Genomic DNA, 21301 nt, shown 5'->3' with positions numbered 1-21301 from the left:
TTTGCTTATGAATCTTTTTTTAAACAAATGTTCATACAGTTTTATGTACACCATGCCTTTTACTCATATGAATGGGATGAAACGTATCCAAAGTGGTTCTCTTCCAATGGTCATTGTTATCTGTAATTTACTGTTGGTAAAATTCTTAACCTGAGTTACTTTTATTTCTTTGTGTGTATCTTCCCCACCTCCCATCCAAATGTTTGAAGGACTTTTAACTTTTAACCTAAATTTTCTGATAAAATGTGCCTAGGTATAAGTCTCACTTTATCCATTTTCTTTAGACTACAATGAGCCTTTTCTACCTGCAAAATAAGGGATATTTTCTATCTCAGAAAAAAATGTCTTTCAATCATCTCTGTCATTATCGTTTTTATTCCGTTTTGTTTCAATAACTGCTAGCTCCTGTTTACATCCTGTCTGCTCTGTGTGATAGTCTCTCTCACCTTATTTTTATAGAGTTGTCTTTTCTAAGAAAGGTTCCTATGGTGGTGGTCTCCATTTACAATTCTGTGCTGTGCCACTGATTATTCCTGATGCCTCCATGGAGATGTGAGCTCTGCTGTGGCATCCTTAGGTTCCCCTCTCTCTCACTCAGCATTGGCTTGTTTTCATTTCATGCTCCTCTCCTCTTGTAGGTTTCTGCCTCTGTGTCCTAGATGCCGTATCTTCCTATGTCCTGAGGATGTCAAACCAGTTTCTATGAGTTTCTTCTGGCTCCTGCATTAAATGTTGTTAAGGTATTCTTTTCCTCTTATTGTTCAAGATATTTCCTTCCTTGTGTGTAGCTGCTTTTTATGAATGGCCCCATGCAGTGGTGTTATTGTGATTGCTCTTGCTGCTACCGAAGACAGAGATTCCCATACCCAGAGCTTGTGGTTGCTCTTGGCGTCTCTTTGTCCTCCTGGCCATTACTGGAATCCCCTTCTGAGTTTAATATGCAGAGTTTCTAGAGGCTCCTTCCTGATATTGCTCTGCTGGATTCTGATGGATTTATGTTTTCCTAACTGGTTGCAGTAAATGGAAATCTACATCCCATAGCTCAGATTGCTAGGAGGGCTTATCTCATCCTTGCCTACAAGTTTTGCTGCTGCTCTTAGCAATCAGGGCTCCATTGTCAACCATGACTATTTTATACTGGTCTTTTTCAAAGTTTCTGACCCAGAATAACCCAAGAAGGTAGAAATCAAAAAGTGGGAGGAAAAGCAGGGCAACTGTAATTGTGTCATAAAGTAACATTAAAGGAATGAGGTATGAGATGGACACTCTTCTGGTTATTACTAGATAACCTCACTTGGGGTCATGAACCAAAGAGAGGAGGAGAAAGAAAAAAATATCCTCTTATCTGTTTTCATATTAGGAAAGCCTAGAGACACTGAATGTATCAATTTTTCATATGATTGTTATTAGCCTTGTAATTAGCTGAAGTCAACCTCAGATTCTAGGAGTAGATAGGCAGCTCATTCCAGTTCTTATCCTTGCAGGGAGTTTACGTATTTTGCTTTGCTGGTCTAGGTATCAGTTAGAATTCGAGAAAAACTATTCAAAACCTGCTAGCTGGTGATGGTAAGGTTAAGTTTTGCCCTTGGAGAGAGTCAAAATTATAATAATAGTACAGCTTGATATCAGGTACACAGGCCTGCTACGTATGGGTTCTATCAGTTACATGCATCAGCCTGCTTCCAGATCAATTAGCTTCAATCTAGAGTTTATGCACAAAATATTTTTCACATTGTGCGGGAACTGTGCATTATCTTCTATAATCAGTATTCCTTCCTGAGAAAAATTTGACTTTTAGTGATGTAAGTAGATTGAGAAGCAAGCCAAGTTAGACTCAGGATCAGTATATAACAGCAGAAGCCTAGGAAGGAGAACAGTGATATGTACCAAAATACATTTTCATTGCCTTTGGAACCTTGAATTATCAAATTCATATGTAGTTAATTTTACCTGACAAAACATGTTTACTGTGTTAATAATGTTTTTACTTGTGAGTAAATTACCTCTAGTATTTTTACTTGTGAGTTTTTACTTGTGAGTAAATTACCTCTAGTATGTGTGTACTGTGAATTTTGTCCTTAGAACACAGTACTTTTCTTAACTCATTTAAATCCCTTTAAAATACAGATTAAGCAAGATCAATGCACCTGGGTCTGCAGTGCTCTATTTTGGTATGTTTGAATTGTAAACAGTATGATCAAAATATTACTTAGAAACTCTCTTTTTGCCCTTCAGTGCTTTCAAGGAGATAGGAGTGAAAAAGTCCCGAGAAGACAGTGTTCCTAACAAAAGCGGATTCTTTTAAAGAAAAGAACAGACTTCTGGGTGTTGTTGCTCTTCTGCTGGGTTCAAGGGGCAAAGGATCATGTATTCTAAACATAGTTCCTGGGGAGGATGTTCTGGGCCTTTTTATTTGTACATAAAATTTGTACATTATTCTTTAGAACATGTAGCATTTCAACTAGAACTTAACATACTCAAAAATTGTGAGCTGTTGGAATAAATCACATCTGGAAAAGATTTTACTGTAACTCTGTATTATATATCCTTCCTGAAGGACTTCAAAGATCACCCTTCACTCAGCTGATGCATGAGCAGAGAGGAAAGTGCTTTAAAGTGTCATTTCTCTTCCCATGTTACTTTTCACAGCAGGTAGTCTGTCCTTTTGCTTGGTTTTACTTTTATGTCTTGGTGGAAATCTGGAGTGGTCAGTTACAGATCTCTTACGAAACTCTCAAAAACATGAGGGTAAGTTTCAGAGTTGATTCCATTTAAATGGTGACAGCAGAACTGTTGAAAATCTAGAATTCTAATGACACTTAATTCAAATCAATAAAGAAGAGGTCACCATGGATAAGATGAAATAATCCAGGCTGTGGGAAATGACCCAATGTTGAGCTCTTTAGTTCTTGTTTTGGTCAAAGCCCATGGCAAGAGCACCTTTGAGACAGTGAGAGTGGGATCCCCCCAGATCCTAGGAGACTAAGGAGGAATCAGGTCAATCATCCCAGGAGGAAGTTTATTCTGGAGAAAGAAATGAGGCAGAGCTTGTGATGGGGGAAGCAGGCCAAATGTCTAGAGCAGTTCTGGCTGGGAAAGGGTGGGATGTTCCTGCCCAAGGGGTGGTCAGCACCACCCCTCTGCTTTCCAACAGCAGTGTAATTGGCAACTTGGGTGCACACTGAGCCTAGGGCGTGATGATGGGGGGTGAGGGCCTAAGCCTGGCCATTCCCTCCTGGAGCTTGTCCCAGTATGAGTGCTCTATTATGAGGGGCAGCAGCAGCTGTGGAGCAAGATGAGGAGGCTGGACCCAAAGCAATGCAGGGCTTATTTGGGAGCCATTATAGACCATCTCATTGGTGAATGAAAATCTCAGAAATGCTTAGAAGGGGGCTGCTTTCAGAAAACTACTCCAAAAAGATTCTTGCCTGAAAAATCTGGCCAGAGAAAGAAAGCATTTCATTCTATACATAAAGAAATAAAGTCAATGACAGGATTACTCTAGAGTTTCCCCAGGTAACTTATCACAGGTAAAATATTTCAAATATTTAGTAACATTAATTCTTCTCCATTCCAGACTTTTTTTCCCCTTAAAATGATGACTCCTACTACCTAAAAGATACTAAACAAAATTGGGTTTATATGGTAACTTAAAAATTGGGGATGTCATTTTAAAAAAACATGGAAGTTAGTGGTAGTATAGAATACACGGACACATTCTTTACTTCTTCATGTATAAATTAATGTTAATGCTTGTTCATTACTGGGAAGCATTTTTTTTAAAAGATTTTATTTATTTATTCATGAGAGACACAGAAACAGAGAGCCAGAGATATAGGCAGAGGGAGAAGCAGGGTCCCCGCAGGAAGCCCGACGCAGAACTCGATCCCAGGACTCCAGGATCATACGCTGAGCTGAAGGCAGACACCCAATCACTGAGCCACTCAGGCATCCCCACTGGGAAGCATTTTAAAGTGGTATAAACTCCATGCAATTTAGTCTATTTATATGGTTAAGCTTCAGTGTAGTATCAATAATGGGATATTGTAGATTTGGGATGTCTGGTCCTATAAGTCAATCTATAAAATTCCCACAAAACCTAGGGAGAGCCTCAGTCTGTTGTGTTTTATTGCTTAATTAGCAAGTTGTCACAAAGCGGCACGTTATATACTGAATGATGCTTTTTCACCTGTTCACTTACTTTTTATCGGGATAATGAGCTGTGGAATGACAGGAAGAATCTTGTTCCCCCCATGTTCCAGCATGTCGTGGATTCCTTGCCGAGCAAAAAACTCATAGGGAAATGTCATTTCACAGAGCCCATCAAAAAACAGAGGCAGATAATGATGGTAATCCAGCTTCTCAATTTCTACCTGAAAGGAGAGAGAAGAAATGCTATGTGAGGACAACAATGGGGCGAAGCATGGCTGGATCAGCTATGAAGCTGTCACCAACTCAGGAGGACCATGTTCTTCAGGACTTTGAGAGGATTATATTAAGCAACTCATCTAACAACCTAAAGTATGTCATCTTGTCTTTATTCTATTAGCAATGGGGTTGCAATCATTGACCTTTACATCTTAACAGATTAGAATAATAAATAATTGACACTGGGAGCATTTTGGTATTTGTCTTGGGGTTCTTTGGTTAATATTATACCATTTGGCACAAACAATATTGAAAAGGATTCAAGAAGCCCACCATATGTATGTTGAAAAGATATATGTAAGAACAGAATGGAAAAGAAACAGTTGAAAAGAGATTAGCAACTGAATTTCTAATAAGAATCTAATAGGGATTGCACACCAGTATATTCTTGTGAAGTGTGTCTTTTTGGGGTATCTTCATTTTCAATATGGAGAAACCTAAGCATTAAGGAGGTTCAATAACATGTGTAAGGTCTGCAACTAGAGAGAGGCATTCCTTGGATCTGAATCCAAGGTATCTGGCTGCAGGATGTGATACTGCCTCTCAGGCTATGTTGTTAGGCACGGAGACATTCAGCATTGTTATATCCTCCGGGTGACTGTTCCATTCATCCTTATGTCTCCATCCCCTTCATCAACACTAATGCAGGGTGTCTTAGTCTACTCAAATACTAACATTGCCATAATCAGTTTGTCTGTTGTGTCTTCTACCCTTTTACTTTCTTTCTCCCTCTGGCATTATATTTTAACAGTGTCTTTTCTTTCTTTCTTTCTTTCGTTCTTTCTTTCTTTCTTTCTTTCTTTCTTTCTTTCTTTCTTTCTTTCTTTCTTCTTTTTTGAGATTTTATTTATTTGAGACAGAGAGAGCATGAGTGGGGATGGAGGGGCAGAGAGGGGGTGAGAAGCAGACTCTCCACTGAGCTGGGAATGCAACAATGCAGGGTGTGATCCCAGGACCCCGAGATCATGAACTGAGTTGAAGGCAGATGCTCAACTGACTGAGCCACCCAGGCATCCCTAACAGTACCTTTTCTAAGTAACATAAAGCTGCATTTCCCCCCTCCATTTCACAATATGTATTAAAACAGTGAATATAGAGCACACGTGATTCTTATTCTCCAAAGTTTCAAAGAGAAAGAAAAGCAATGGAACAAAGAATAATGGAAGAGAGAAAAAAAGGAGGAGCAACTGAGAGGTAGCAATATGGAATGAAAGACTGAGGGAGAGAAGCTGAGAAAAGATCATCTGTAGATCTCTAACTCAGCTCATGGACCACAGCAGTTCCTTTCTACTGGAAATTCTTTTCCTGCAAGTTCCTCCTCCGACCCATTTGTTATGTGGTATATCTGCTATCATTGTAGATCTGTTGCCTTAAACAAGGGAATAATGACTTGCTACTATATTTTCAGGTCACAAACTCTTTGGAATAGTATCGATATTTCTCTATGCATAAAGGTAGACATTTTTTGTACATAACTTCATTTGCTTCTTGCATATCTTTTTGGATTCCTCCCTTTATCGTAATAGTGTTTTGGGTGACGAATGTGGCCTAGGCCTTGGAAAACCTTCTTATGTTCCTTTACAATCCAGAGCTTTCATGTATGTTTTGTTTTGTTTTGTTTACTAATATATCTGAGTTCCCTTTGAAGAGCTCTTGCCAGCTACTGTCCCATTTTCTCTCATCCATGGTAAAGCTGTCTATGCCTCCTCCCATTCTCTCTTTAGCTTGCTTTTCTACCACAACACTGCAGGTGCTCCTCCCCAGGTCACCAGTGGTCTTCACTTTGTCTAAACCTCCTGTCCCTCCTCTGTTCTCATTACATGATACACTTTACCATGGGCCTCCTGACACCCCACCCCCAGCACTGGGCTGTCATCTTTGACTTCCTCCCTTCAAATCCTGTGTCAGCGCATCAGTAATCCACAGATCCTATCTCCAAGAAAATCCTGATTTCATTTCCTTTCCCATCATCATGCATATTGCCAGCTAGTCTAAGCCACCAGCTTGCTTCACCTTGGTTACTGCAACAGTTTCCTAACTCATTTCCTTGTTTCCATCTTTCGCCTTCCTGTTTCCATTCTCCACAGTCATGGGTCCTGACCCGTGGTTGCTCCTGTCTCATGTCTCAAGAGGGCTTCCCTAATCTGTCCCTGGGTCCCATTGCTTCATACCATCCTTCTGCAGTCCTACTCTTTGGAGACACTGCTGCCTTTTGTTCCCTGACCAGCCTAGCCTCATGTGTTGCTCCTTAGAGAGTATCTTTGAAAGCACTGCTCCCCTTCTCTCCAGGCCTCTCAGTTGCTGGCAACTCCTTTCATCTAGATTTCAGCTTCAGTGAGGCTCTCTTACCACTGCCGACTGCCCTGTTTGATTTGCTAGGGTGGCCTTTATCATTTATTCATTGCTGTTTCTTAAGTTTTGTTGTTCAGGGAGTTGTCATTGCTTGAAATGGTGTTTGGCACATAACGGGTGAAGACTCAATAAGCATGTGTTGAATTTTAGTTCTGACCATTTGAATCTGTCCACTGTGCTAACTCTCTGAGAGGCAGACTCAGCTAAGGGAAAAATGGCCAGATGACAAATGGCCATCTCTGGAGTTGAGACCTGGGACCATGGCAGAGTGCACAGAGAACCTGGTGGTGAAAACCAACCCTGTAGCATGATGGGGCATGTAGGTTTCTATAGATTTATGTTTTCTACAGCTTTATGTACTATACTAATAACATGCTATATTTTCCCACTAGGATTACAGTTATTATTTACATTTCAGGAATTTTATGAGTATTTTAATAGACAATCAGAATGGCTTGGTGCTTGGTGCTTCTATTTACCTTCATTTCACTAGAAATCCCTTGGGGATTAATTTGCTCATTTGCTTATTTTTAAAACTTGAAAAACTTGAGAAGGAAAACTTTCTATTTTTTATAGTATCATCAAAAACAAAAAAATTAATGTATATTCATAATTAATAAACTGGTAATAATAATATAAGTTCTTATTTTAAAAAAATCTAGATATTGAGAATAATTCAGGATTAAAACCAAAAGTTAAAGAAAAGTGAGGAGATCCTTTATTCCTTTATTTGTCTTTGTGTATTTGTCACATGATGACTACTATCCCTTAGAGTTCTTCTAAATCTATGGTTTCTTTTGTTCATTTAGGTGTAGTTTACAAAAGGTCACTTTTACTGTTTATTTAGCAATAGAATTTTTTTTAGTTATATAAATCATTTTGCTCTTAGGATAACCTGTTTTAATGACATATTACACTTCATATTTCTTTAGTATTACTATAAAAATCATTGTTTTCAAACTTTCATAAAATTTGGGAATCTTTCTTCAAAGTTTATTCAAGAAATCCAGAATTAAAAGAAAGCTCTTTGAAGTAGGACATAGAACAAAGGCCATTTTAGATACATCAGGTAAAATTACACAGTAATATCTTGATTGATGACCACCAGAATGTTAACTCAAGGAACATCAAGTAGTTTTACTCACAGAATCTCTCTCTTTTTAAAATTTATGTTTTACAACTTTTTAAAGATCACACAGTACTCACAAGTTATCTCTAAATCTTACAGTGACCTTTGGTCAAAAGCAATAAAATTCTAACTTTATTCAGCCTATCATATATAACTTTTTATCCCCATAACAAATGTGTAAGGTAGTAATGCTATCCTGAAAGGTCAGAAACACAGTAAGGTTAATGATTTGCATTAGAAACTCAAATTAGAAACTTACTCTCATACTTTCCATATCCTTGCTTCAATTAACAAATGAAATATAATTGGAAATATCTGTTATTACAACTCCTATAAGAACCAAGAATCTTGCTTAGAATCACAAACTAATCTGAAAAGGTATAATTAGGTATTAATATATTATAACTTCATTTAAACTTGTTATGGCAATTCTAAAATCATGCTTCAGCTCCACTGTTCTTCCTTGAGGAAGCTGGTAAGTTACTGTGAGAGATCTTACAAATTATATGGGCATTAAGTACTGTCTGTGGATAGTATATGTAGCATATTTCAAACATAGATGTACTTTCATTTTTCAAATGCATGTAGATATGTTTATGGTGAATAATTGAAAAAATGTCATTTTACACTTTTTCAGTAATACCGAATATACAATTAAAATTACATACTAATACATGAAATTTTCGATGTAAGACTTTCTTAGCATGAAAAATGCTCTTTAATCCAAAAAGAGACCTCATACAGGATGGCAGACAAGACTAATGTGGATTCTTTAACTGCTACAAAGTCTAAAAAACGCCAAAATGTGTTCAATGCAAAGTTAATGTCAAGAAATCCTCAGATGCTAGAGATGAAGACAAAGTCCAGAGTCACAGAGGTGATGTCATGTGACTTAAGAGAGTATCAGATACAGACCAGATTGCAAGACTGGGACTGAGGTTTTAATGTCTCCAGAGTTTAGAAAAATAGGGCATCTGGCAAGAGAAGGGCAGTAAGCTGAGATTTTTGCATAGCACCGGGGCCCTACAAGGACTGCCCCATCTGTGCAAAGGGGACCAGATAGTCTCTCCAAGAGTTTGTGGAAATAGAAAGAAAGCTTGTGGAAACAGGAAGAGAGCTTGATATGTGACAAAGCTCTTGAAGGGAAAGATCTCCTTTGAGAAACAGAAACCCAAAGGGAAATCTAAAGTCAAGAAAAAAAATAGTGTCCTCAGATGGTGGAAAGACACTTCCGGGGCCCAGACAAAGCAAATGCAAAAGTTTTAATACTCACATGCATAGGCTGCCACAAAATGCAACCCCAACTAAAACTTACCACCATCATGGTGATAGAGACACCATAAGAAAGGGAATGAACTGTGGAACTAGCAACTAGGGAATTATGGAATAGAATCTGAAAATAATTTTTTAAGTGCTTAAAACATAGAATAATTCATTTTTAGAAAATAACTAAATAAAATTTCCAAAGAATATAAAATATCATTAACTTCAGAATCTAACCATTGGATGATAGTTTGATCACGGATGAAAATAGACCCTAGAAGGCCAATACAGAGGCAGCACAGGGAAGCCCCCACTTGACTAGCTCCCACACACAACCCCGGGGGGAGTTCCAGAGAGAAACTGCAGGGGAAGGCAGTTTTTGGAGAAATAATGGCTGGGCATCTTTCATAATTGAAGAAAGATGTGAATCTTCAGACTGAAGATGTAAATCAGGACACTCTTCAGAAAAACTTCTAAAACTCCACAAAGACAAGGAAAAGATTTAAAAGTAACTAGAAACAAAAGACAGATTACATATAAAGGATCAAAATTAGGCTTGAAATTACATTTTGCATTAACAAAATAGAGGCCACAAGATAAGGTAAAAACCCCTCAACATGCTGAAGGAACAATAATTGCTAATCTTCAATGCCATACTCAGCTAGACTGCCATAGAACATAAAGACAAATTAAATGCATTTGACAAGATGGAGATGTTTGTTTGTTTATTTGTTTTTAACCCAGAGATCACTGTCCTCACTGAAGGATAAAAGAGTAAGCTGAATGCAGGACAAAGAAATGAGATGCAAGAGATAATAGTAAATAAATTGTTGAACAAAATAAGACCAAAGAAGCATTAACTATAACACTTTTTTAAAAACCATTCAATTATGGTGAGGTTACAAAGTGAAGTCACAATACCAGGAATGAAAAGTAGAGAAGATGACAGGAAGGGGATCTGAGTCCAAGTAAGGTCCTTGCATTGATAGGGATGAGGACAAGGTTATTGGTTAACTTCAAAATTAAACATATTAAAGTGTAAGGATATCCATCAAAAGAAATAGAATTAATTTCCAAGAGAACAGAATGGAGTAGAGGGAATGAATAAGGCTCTATCAACCCAACAGAAGGCTGGTCAGACATATTACCTGGATGTTTGGAAAACAGGAAAACACATGGAAAGGAGAAAATATGTAGGATGAATCCAAATATATAGGTAATCATCATAAGTATAGGTAGATTAAATTATCTTATTCTCTTAAGAGATTGTCAAAAAAGAAAAATATACTTAGGTTACAAATTTGTTTATAAGAACCACACTCAAAATATAATGTCAGAGAAAAGTGAAAAATAAAGGTATGGAAAAAAATAAATGATAAATAAAATATAGGATAAATTCCTAGAAGAGAAATTGCCTTCTCAAAGGGTATATATATATATTTGCAATTTTGACAGAAAAAGGCCAATGGTGCTTCATGGGATGGTACTAAACTATATTTTCATCAATAATAAATGACAGTAGCTGTTTTCTCTTGTTTATTTGAAGAAAATGCTATTACAGTTTACTTTTTGACAATATTATAGGTAAATAGTATTTTAGTGTTAAGTTCCATTTCTCTTACTGTGAGAATAATAGCCTTTTAAAGATATTTTTGAAAGCTATTTGTATAACCTTTTCTGTGAGTTGTATTTTCATATCTTTTGGCATTTTTTTGTACCCAGTAACATTTGTTTTCTTCTCTCTCTCTCTCTCTCTCTCTCTCTCGAGCTCTTTTATTTTAGGGAGATTTAACTTTGTATGTTATATAAATTTATAAAAAATTGTTTTTGCCATGCAGACTATTTTCATTTGTTTTAGAATTCCTTAATCTTTTGTGGGATTCTTTTTTTCTAATTTTAATTTTTTAAATTTTTCTTTTGTGGGATTCTGATTTTTGAGTCATCATTAAAAAAGTTTTTCCCCATTTTGTAGCAGAAAGAATAGAAACAATTAGAAAAGACTATGTATAATGGTTTATTCTAATACTTTAATGATTTCTTTATATTGAAATCATGAATTCATTTGTAACTTATCTTGGCATAAGGTAGGAGACATTCTTTCAACTGTAACTTTTTTTCCAAGATATTACCAGTTTAGACAAATTTTATACATAAGGTCTACTTAATGGGCCTACATAAAACCTTATATTCAGTAATTTGATAAATACGTTCTTTTTTTTTTTAAGATTTTATTTATTTATTCACGAGAGACACAGAGAGAGAGAGAGGCAGAGACACAGGCAGAGGGAGAAGCAGGCTCCATGCAGGGAGCCTGATGTGGGACTCAATCCCAGGTCTCCAGGATCAGGCCCTGGGCTGAAGGCGGCACTAAACCACTGAGCCACCTGGGCTGCCTGATAAAATATGTTCTTTACAAGCATACAGAGACAGCACAGAAAACTGAATAGTAGCAAGCCACAAAGTAAGTTCAAAGAAGTTCCAAAATATCTATGTCATAAAATGTTACAATTTCTGAAGAAAATTAAATAAAATAAATGATTAACTAACTAAAAGCAAACTTTTAACCCCATGCATTTGGAAATTTAAAAACACTTTTAAATCACTCAGAGATTTAAAAAATCCCTATAGAAATAATAACATGTTAAAAATTGAATCACAGTAAAATCACCTAACCTTAAAAAATAGAAAAATGCCCAACTGTACAGACTCTTTTTAAGAACAGAAAAAGAATGAAAAGGATACAACTCACTATTGGAGGCCAGCATAACCTTGCCACTACTACCCAATTTCACTGAATCAAAGAAAAGTACTAGGCAAATTGAATTCAATTGCATGTTCAAGATGTGGCCAAGTAGGCTTATTGCAGAAATACCAGGATACTTCAAGATCATGTTTAAACTTTCAGATTGAAGAGGAAAAATGGGATCATCTTTGTAGATGCAGATAAAGCATTTGATGAAATCATTCATTAAAAAATAAAAACTCTAAGGAAAAACCTACAGCAAATATCATACTTTACAGAGAAACTTTAGGAACATTCTCATTATGGAGAAAGCCATAGAAAGAAGGTAAGGAGACTGTTGTCATAATTTCAACATTATGCTGGAGGTTCCAGCTAATGAGGAAAATAAAATATGTATGAATATATTGGCAAAGGTGAAACAAAACTCTTGTTATTTGAGGATGACATAGTTATCTACAAAGAATACCCAGAGAATCCAAAAACAACTGTAATTAGAGAGTTCAGAAAAATTGCTGCATAAAAGATCAGCACACTAAAAACAATAGCATTCCCATATGCCACTAAAAACCACATAGAAAATATTTTTAAAATATTCACAATAGCAAGAAATGAAGCAAAACAAATCCTTTAAGATAATGAGTAGTAAAACTAACAGTTAATGCATAAGACTTTATGGAGACAATAACAAAATATTATTGATAAGCACAAATGGAAGACTGGCACATTGTTCTATGAACAAATGAATATATTGAATATACTAATGTATAGGCAGACTCAAACTTATAAGATGGTGAGTCTTTCCAATTTCATCTATAAATATTGGAGAGTCTCAGTGACATGTTGGGACCACATTCCAAGCAGTGGCAGAGTGAGGATCCGAGCCTCGGGCTTCTTTCCTTTGACCTGCTCACCTTTTTTCACTATCTTGATGGCTTATTGTTTTACTACAAATACTGAAGGCTCTGTCTAGCTGGGAGGTATTAATTATTGAGTAAAAAATATGGACTTGAGAATAGAGAATCAAGTTATTTTATGGAATAACCTTATTTTAAGTTTCTGTCAAAAATGCTAACAAGACAGCTAAAGGTCAGTTGTAAGCAGATTTCGAATTTATGCACACTTAACCTTTATTATCCAGGGATCGTATGCTCCTAACTGCAGCAGTTGATGAGTGATACTTTCAAGTGTAATAAATAAAAAAGAAATAATCCCTTGTTCTGTAGCTTTGATCATTCCCACCTTCTGTCATCTGTCATAGAGTTAAAGGAATTTCCTAAAAATTTTTAAAATAGCATTTTTTTAAATCAAGGGGGCAATAAAAGGAGCAAAATATGTATTAATATAAAAGTTTTTTTTTCCTTTATCACATCTCTACATAATGCTAAAAATAGTATAATTTTGTCACTGGTAGAGAGGAGATACTTGTATTTTGGGATTATGAGCGCGTTAGTCAAATAGAGAAGCAAGAAACATATGGTAGATCTAGAAAGTCCAAAAGTTTCAGGAGTTGGGACAGAGTTAAAAACAGATCGTTTGTGGCTTTTACCTCTGGTATTAATTGCAAAACATGGCATTGTTTTACAAAAGCTATCCTTGAATTAGATAATATACTGTGAACTTTTATGAACATAACCAAATCAGTAGAATCCAGGAGATTTGGAAAGGATTAATTCAGGTGAAGTTCATGTCCTAAAGCAATTTTTAAGAAGACATTGTTATGATGGCAGTATTGGCTGCCTCTTACATCAGCATATAATTTTGTTATGTAATTATCTTGCAAGGATTAAATACAAATTTGTTAAACTTCTTTAAACTCATGAGTTCTTATATTTCTTAGTCCAATTTCACCTAAAAAACTAAAGCAAAAGATATAGTGAATAGCTTAAAGTAGTTATAGTGCCATGCTGAACGTCAAGGAGATATAGGGATATTAGTCAGTAGGAAAAAGATGAGAAATATGACTTATTTCCTTGCATTTGTGTTTTAATATTAGCAGTTTGTGGAAGGAATGGATTATTGACATGCTGCCTTTATGGAGAGCAGCTCGGGGTTTGCAATAAGGTAGATGGAGGTTAAAACCGATCACTTGTATGTACTGCACTCCACCACTTTCAAACTCTGTGACTAGTGGAAAGTTACTACACTTTTCTGGGCCTTAGTTCACTTTTTGTGAATGGATAGCTAATTTCCAGGGTTATCGTAAGGATTAAGTGAGACAGCATGTACTAAATGATGTTAATTCCCTTGGTATTCTCTGAAAAGAAAATAATACACTCACAAAACAAAATTTCAATGCAGTACATGATTAAATGCTAAATAAGGGGTACGTGTTAAGGGTATACAGGAAGAAGCCTTGGCATATAGGAAGTAGAGATGATTATACGCTGGAGTAAACAGGACAGGTTTCAATGGGGGAGAAGGATCTTAATGAGCCTTGAAAGATGGCAAGAGACAAGCATTCTGAGCAAGGGCTTGTGGACAGAAATTGGGCACAGCACTGTCAAGAGACAGTGCCTCGTTCAGTATTGGAGGATGTTGAGGAGGCAGGAAGGTGCCTTCTGTCCCCACTGTGTCCGGACTGATTACTTCAGACACGAGCAAAATAAAGATGGTTTTCAAACAATGGGCTGACATGATTAAGTGCCATTTAAGAAAGAATAGCCAGCACTTGTTCATCTTGCATAACGGAAACTTTATATCCATTGAGCAGCATCTCCCTATTCCCCCAGACCCTAGGAACCACCATTCTACTCTCTGCCTCTATGGGTTTGACTAACGTTAGATTCCTCCTATAAGTGGAATCATCTAGTATCTGTCCTTCGGTGTCTGGTTTCTCTTAGCATAATTCCTCAACTTTCCTTCACATGGTCATATATGGTAGGATTTCCCTTTTAATGTTTTGAGACCCTCCATATTGCTTTTCACAGCAGCTATACAGTTTTCCATTCCTGCCGATAGCATGCAGGATTCCTTTTTCTCTACATACTCACCAACCCTTGTTACCTTTTGGTAATAGGTATCCTAACAGTGAGGTGGTTTATCTGCTGTGGTTTTTATTCACAATTTCCTTGATGATGAGTGATGTTGAGCACCTTTTCATGTACCTGTTGACCACTGTAGGTCTTTTTTGGAGAAATGTCTAGTCAAGTCTTTTGTCCATTTTTAAATAGATTTATCTATTTTTAGAGAGTGCATGCACATAGGGGTAAGGTGAAAAGGGAGAGGATCTCAAGTAGACTCCCTTCTGAGCACAGAGCCCCACATGGGGCTCAATCTCACCACCTTGAGATCATGACCTGAGACAAAATCATGAGTTGGATGCTTAACCAACTGAGACCCACATGCCCCAGCCTTTTGTCCAGTTTTAAATAGGGTTATTTGTTGCTTTACTATTGAGCTGTAGGAGTTCCTATATATTTTGGATATTAACTCCTTACCAGACATAGCTTTGCAAATATTGTCTCCTGTTCTGTCAACTACCTTTTCTTTTGTTGTTTCCTTTGTGCTACAGAATCTATTTAGTGTGATGTAGTTGTCTATTTTTACTTTGGTGTCATATCCAAGAAATCATTGCCAAGATCAATGTTAAGAAGGTATTACCCTATGTTTTCTTCTAGGAGTTTTATAGCTTCAGGTTTTCTGTTTAGGTCTTTAATTCAGTGTGTGTGTGTGTGTGTGTGTGTGTGTGTGTGTGTATGCAAAGAATATAACCAGACTGTGGAGTACAGCATATTTTAGGAAGATCAAAATACAGGAGTAAATGTCTAGAGATAGAATTATCAGCTAAAAGAGCATAGCAGAGGAGCCTGAACTGTGGTGTTGACCTAGAAGGTAGGTTAAAAATGACAGGAAAAAGAGAAGAAGAATGCGAGAATACTGAACAGGACTGGATGATTATTAATTGGACATGGGAGAGTAAACAACTTGATGGAATCTATGTACTGGCTTGGCTTCCAGCATGCAAAGCAGGTGGAATGGCACTGATGTGAGGCCAGGGCTGTATCATAGGCATAAGTTCAGTGTGAGATGTAAACTGTGAGACCTCTGGGCAGAATGCCTAAAGATTTAAGATACATATTTGGGGTTTCGGAAACAGGGCAGTACCGGTGAGGCAAGTTGGAGTCATTTCACAAAGATTGTGGTCTTGTAACTGTATAAAGTGAGGAGATCCTGGAGAGAGTCTGCAAGGACTGTCCCCAGTTAGGAAAACAGAAATGGCAGAGGACTTGGTGGTCAGGGAGCTGAGAGTATCATGGCACCACAAGTGTTCATGAGCTTTGCACTAAGGAAAAACATGGCTTGAATGCCCTGCTAACCCATCACAGGGGAAACACATGCTAATTATTGGAAATATGGAAACTCACAAAGTATATGAAATCGAGTATGCCAACTGTGAAACACAAGTCAGGTACTAATTGTTTTGTAGCATGTAAAAGCAATTTTTTTCCCAGCATGATAGGAATATTTACAAGTGAACTTGAATCATCGCATGAAGAGCGAACTGTTCTCACCACCTAGAAAGACTATGTTCCTGTCTCCCCCGAGCTTGCGTCCTGCTAGGCCTATGCACACACCCGCCACCTGCCAGTCTGTGAACCAGTCTTCGTTCCCTGCAACACTACCTGAAGCAGGCGAGGAGACCTGCGAAGACCCTACTGTTAAAAATATCTCCATAGATTTATCAGTTAAAGTTCAATTAAATTTCTTCTTAAAAACAAAATACCTTTTGGCATGCTTCAGCTTACATGCTGTTTTTATCTTGTGGTAAAACTAAAATTAGAAAACCAAATTGCTCTTCTCCAAGTGCTGAAAGAATTGGACTATGCCACTGGTAAAATGAAAAGAAAGAAAGGTAATCTGGGTGTCTGGAGAACTCCAGGGAGGTAGTCATAGACGGAGGAGCCAATGTGGAAGGTTTCAGGCGAGTTGCCACCAAACCACTAAAAAGCACATCAGCCAGCTTGATCGTGTTTTCACGTGTGTAAGGCAAGTTGCTAACGTGGATTGTGGATTCTCAGGTAGGAGAGAGGCAGGACAGAGGAACCCAGAGGCTCTGGCCCCAGAGTCGTGACGCTTTTATTACTAGTGGGTGACGTGGGCAAGGTTCTTGGTCCTTCTGTGCCTCAGTCTCCTTCTCTGCAAAATAGGACAACACCAGTGCCTGCCTCCTAGGGGAAGGTTGTGAGCTAGGGCATATAAATAGTTAGGAACAGTGCCTGGGTAACAGAGGGAACGCTAGAAGTAAGCTACAAAACAGCTGCCAAAGAGCCCTCTCTTGTTTTCATGATGGGTTACTTCTATAAAAGTGTCAGTCTACTTCCTCTATATTTACCATATTCTTTACATTTTGATTTGTTCACTTTGAGGAGAGAGAAAGGGTCTTCTTTTGGCTCTGCCAACATTTTCTTAAACTATTCTGGTCCTGCTGTCATTTTGTCTAAAGTGATTGAAGAACAGAGGTCATTTGTGAAAGACACAGAAGAGGGAGCCCAGAGAGCTCACAGGTTAAAACGGGGCACACATCAACGTCTGCCAGTGATTCCGGGGACTTTCAAGTAGGTCAGAATATCTTTATAGAAAATGACACCATCTTTTTGAGTTTGTGTGGTATAACAATAAATCTAGGGGATAAAAAACATAAAATGCTGAAAATCTCATCGTTATTAAAGTAACATGGTACTTTGTAAAATGTATTTTATTTATGACAATAAGATAGTTCATAAATTGACAACACATATGCAGATTGGCTGGTTAGGTAAGAGTATATAAGATTATGGATATCGCATTTATCAACTAAAACCTCCACCAATTTTTTTTTTTGGGGGGGGGGTCCTCCACCAATTTTTAAATGAAAATCTATTATCTGTCTGATAGAATGTCTGTCTCTGAGTTTAACCTTGGGCCACATAACTAAGTCTAATTCTTTTATAGCAAATGTGATATTTAAAAATCAAGTTATTTTGACATTTTAGAATTGTATACCAATGACACATGGGAACATATACAATCTGTATACTGGGTTGTAATTCTGGAAACAGGCATCTTAAATCACAATATCACAGTAGCATTTTTAAAATGTCACTGTGCTTTCTTTGTCATAAGACTGAACTTCTTAGTATGTAGTATGAGGAGTATTTCCTTTAAGCCAGTGAAGGTTACAGAGAAAATTCAAAACCACATGGAGTGAAAGGGTCATTCTCATTCTCCTCATTACACAATTTGGGGATTCAGTGTTGCTCTTCTTAAAATAAACCCTGCTTTTTCCAGGTCTGCTGAGACAGTTTCTCTAGAGATCTAACATTGCTATTAGGATGGTCATTGCAATTCTGCTCTATATCCAAATTTTTTGTATCACTGATTCTTTTTGCTCCTGGGTTCTCTAGACTTTGTGCTTCCTGCCTTCTGTCATTAATTGCACAGGGCCACTTGTGCAGATGATGTGACGGTCATCATGTCTCAGTTGCAACAAAGTTTATGAAGATGTTTGTACTGTTCCCTGAGGGGAGGGACTGTGTGCGTTCACCACTGCTATCTTGTATCATACTTGCCTCCCATGAGTCTTAAAAATCTGAATAAATGTATTGCATTTAGTTTGGGAGTAAATCAAATACTCTAAAGCAATGGTTGCTCAATACTTATGTCATTGTACAAGGACCATGGTCAACCAAGGTAACTGATATGCAAACGATTTCATTTTTTTTAAACGATTTCATTTTTATTAAGAACTTATAATATACCAGGCACTTGGGATCCATTACTTTGTTGCCAAACTTAAAGAAATCTAATTGTGTTCAAGTGTTTTCAGTTTCCATGAAACATGCCTTTGCATGTTGCAAGAAAACCTTCTTGTTCTCTCCCAGGAGAAATACGCCCTGGCAGTACCACTGCATTTTGCAGATGCCTTTACTAGGGCATTCATTGTGCTTATGTATTTGCTTACATCCTGCCACACTCACTAAATTGTGAACTCTGGGTGCCACAAACCACCCATTTTGTCTGGTCTGTAACATGTCATATTAATTCCTGGTGCATAGGTCATCTCATCTTTGTTAAATGAATTAATCCATAAGCAGAGTCTCCAATTATCCTCCAACGCCAATCTCTCTCTTGTTTCATCTATTCTTCAGGAGGGTGCAGCCAAGCCTCCTTTAAAAAATATGCTGTCCATGCTACTTGTCGTTGAAATGTCTTTCATTGGATGTATTCAGGGTGTGTCCTAAACTCTTCATCATGGTAACGAATCTGCCCCCCGGATTTCCTTTCCAGCTTAATGTTTGTACATTCTGCTCCCACAACCAAAGTTCCAATGATACCAAATCTCTTACTCTTTGCTGAATATGTCCTACCATCTCGGAGTACTTTATCATTTTGCTATTTATCTATTTATTTTTTATGAAATTTTACTAATGCTGCATCCTTTTCCTCTAATGATAGGGCAAAGTATAGATTTGGGAGTGTAAATCCCAATCCCATCTCTGCCTCTGCCACTAAGTACCTGTATGTCCTTGGGCAAGTTGCCTCAGTGTCTTCATTAAAATGGGGATGATAACAGTATATACTTCAACTGTCTGTTGTAAATTCATTAGTTCATTCATGCAAACCATCTAGAACAGTGTCAGGTACATGTTAATCCTTATCACTATCGCTTTGCTTTACTACAATAGTATCAGACAGACACATTATATTACAATTACATGAGTAATTATTAAAAAATGTGCTATTTAGTAATATGAACTAGATCTGTTTCCTTTTTAGTTGGGAGTAGGGAAGCAGGTGGAAGGTAAAGAGCAGGGAAGGAGGGGGTGCCTGGGCGGCTGAGTTTGCTAAGCCTCGGACTCTTGGTTTCTGCTCAGGTCATGATCTCAGGGTCATGAGATCGAGCCCTGCGTTGGGCTCCATGCTCAGCAAGGAGTCTGCTTGAGATTTTCTCCCACTTCCTCTGCCCCTCCCTCTACTCTTTCTCTAAAATAAAATAAATAAAATCTTTAAAAAAAAAAAAAAAAAAAGCCGGGAAGGGGCTATATCAGGGGAGAGGAAGAGGTGAAGAGCAAATTGTCAGTATTAGAGTCAGAACCTTCCACTCAGGATGCAAGTCCTGTGTGCGTATGGAGGTATGTGTGCCTATGTATTTATTTACATGTGTGTGTTATAAACTACTAGAAAAGGTAGAAGGGCATCCTGTGGTTCATGAACATATTGGTAAAGGATGGTAGTTGGCTGTTGTACTTGGTTTCTTAGGACATCATCCAGGGAAGTAAATCCTAACAGAGACTAGAGGTGACATGTCAAAGCTCAGGACAGGATGGTAGTCAAGGGTGAATCTCAACAGCACCCTTGTGAGCTGAGCTTTGGATCCAGCCAGCCACTGAGCTTCAGATGCAGCCACCAAGCATCATAAGTGCTAAGAGAAAAGACCAAGAACCCATTCCTACCATGGATACCTCCACAACAGGTACAAGGACAGAGGCCCACACCCAAGAACCCTGTAAGATGACCTACAAGCTCAACTGAATGTCTGAGAAAGTGAAAATACAAAGGCAACATGAGGTTGATTGCAGATGCTCTACTTTGCTAGTATGAGGCCATCTAAACTTCCTCCCATGCCCAGGTGATGCTGACTAGGAAGGAGAGAAGGTAGCAAGGGAAATGAAATACTTGGACAGGATCAGTTCCAAACACCTCTTTCCCTCTTCTCCCATCTCCTGGATCTCATGATGGAAATGGAATGTTGAAAGCAAAAAGAGAACAATTACAGACACTAAAGAGGGTTACAAGGCTTTGCACATAGGATGCATTTATTCCCATCACTGCTTAGTACCTCTCCATACAAGTGTGAATGCACATACACACATACATGTTTATATTTTGTCTCTTTTTAGGTCTCTCTTTATGACTGTGTTATATCTGCCCAGAGTTAGCATGTCACAGGGTCTGTCACATAGACGTGGATAGATGAATGGACGGACTGATGGATGGATGGACAGATGGATGGAAAAATGAGTAAATGAATGAATGAATGAACTTCTCTTTAATTTACTCCACCCTCTCTGGATGAAATGTCCTTTATTTTAGGGTGTTTTTCTGGGATTTTCTACAAAATATGTCAAGCAAGTATTGGCTTCAGACCTCCTGGATTTAGTCATCTGGGAGCAACATGTCATTTTGCATGACTTTAAATCATTCATTTCAATCCCCTTTTGATTCACAAGTGAGAACCAGAATTCCATTTAGGGTAAAATGACTTGCCCAAAGGCAGAAAGTGATTGAATTGCCCACTCATCAATCCTAACTTATTTAGGCTCATTGTTCTTTTCTCAACTGAAAGGGACATTTGATTTCATTTAGTCTCCTGCACTTTCAGTTCATGATATGTGTCAAACAAGGCC

At 37.7% G+C, this 21301-nt stretch overlaps 1 protein-coding gene across 4 annotated transcripts in view; it reads right to left on the bottom strand.

Annotated features, from left to right (window-relative positions):
- Positions 1–21301, bottom strand: part of PACRG (parkin coregulated) — a 521242-nt gene that overhangs the window by 229327 nt on the left and 270614 nt on the right. For all 4 annotated transcript variants that reach the window (XM_038526512.1, XM_038526514.1, XM_038526515.1 and 1 more), the window contains exon 3: positions 4202–4373. In XM_038526512.1, the coding sequence (XP_038382440.1) occupies positions 4202–4373 (172 nt within the window). The remainder of the gene's footprint in view (positions 1–4201; positions 4374–21301) is intronic.

Source organism: Canis lupus, chromosome 1, assembly GCF_011100685.1.
Source record: "Canis lupus familiaris isolate Mischka breed German Shepherd chromosome 1, alternate assembly UU_Cfam_GSD_1.0, whole genome shotgun sequence".
Classification (NCBI taxonomy): Eukaryota; Metazoa; Chordata; class Mammalia; order Carnivora; family Canidae; genus Canis; species Canis lupus.
Note: the sequence above shows the minus strand (reverse complement) of the source record. Positions and strands in the feature narration are given on the sequence as shown.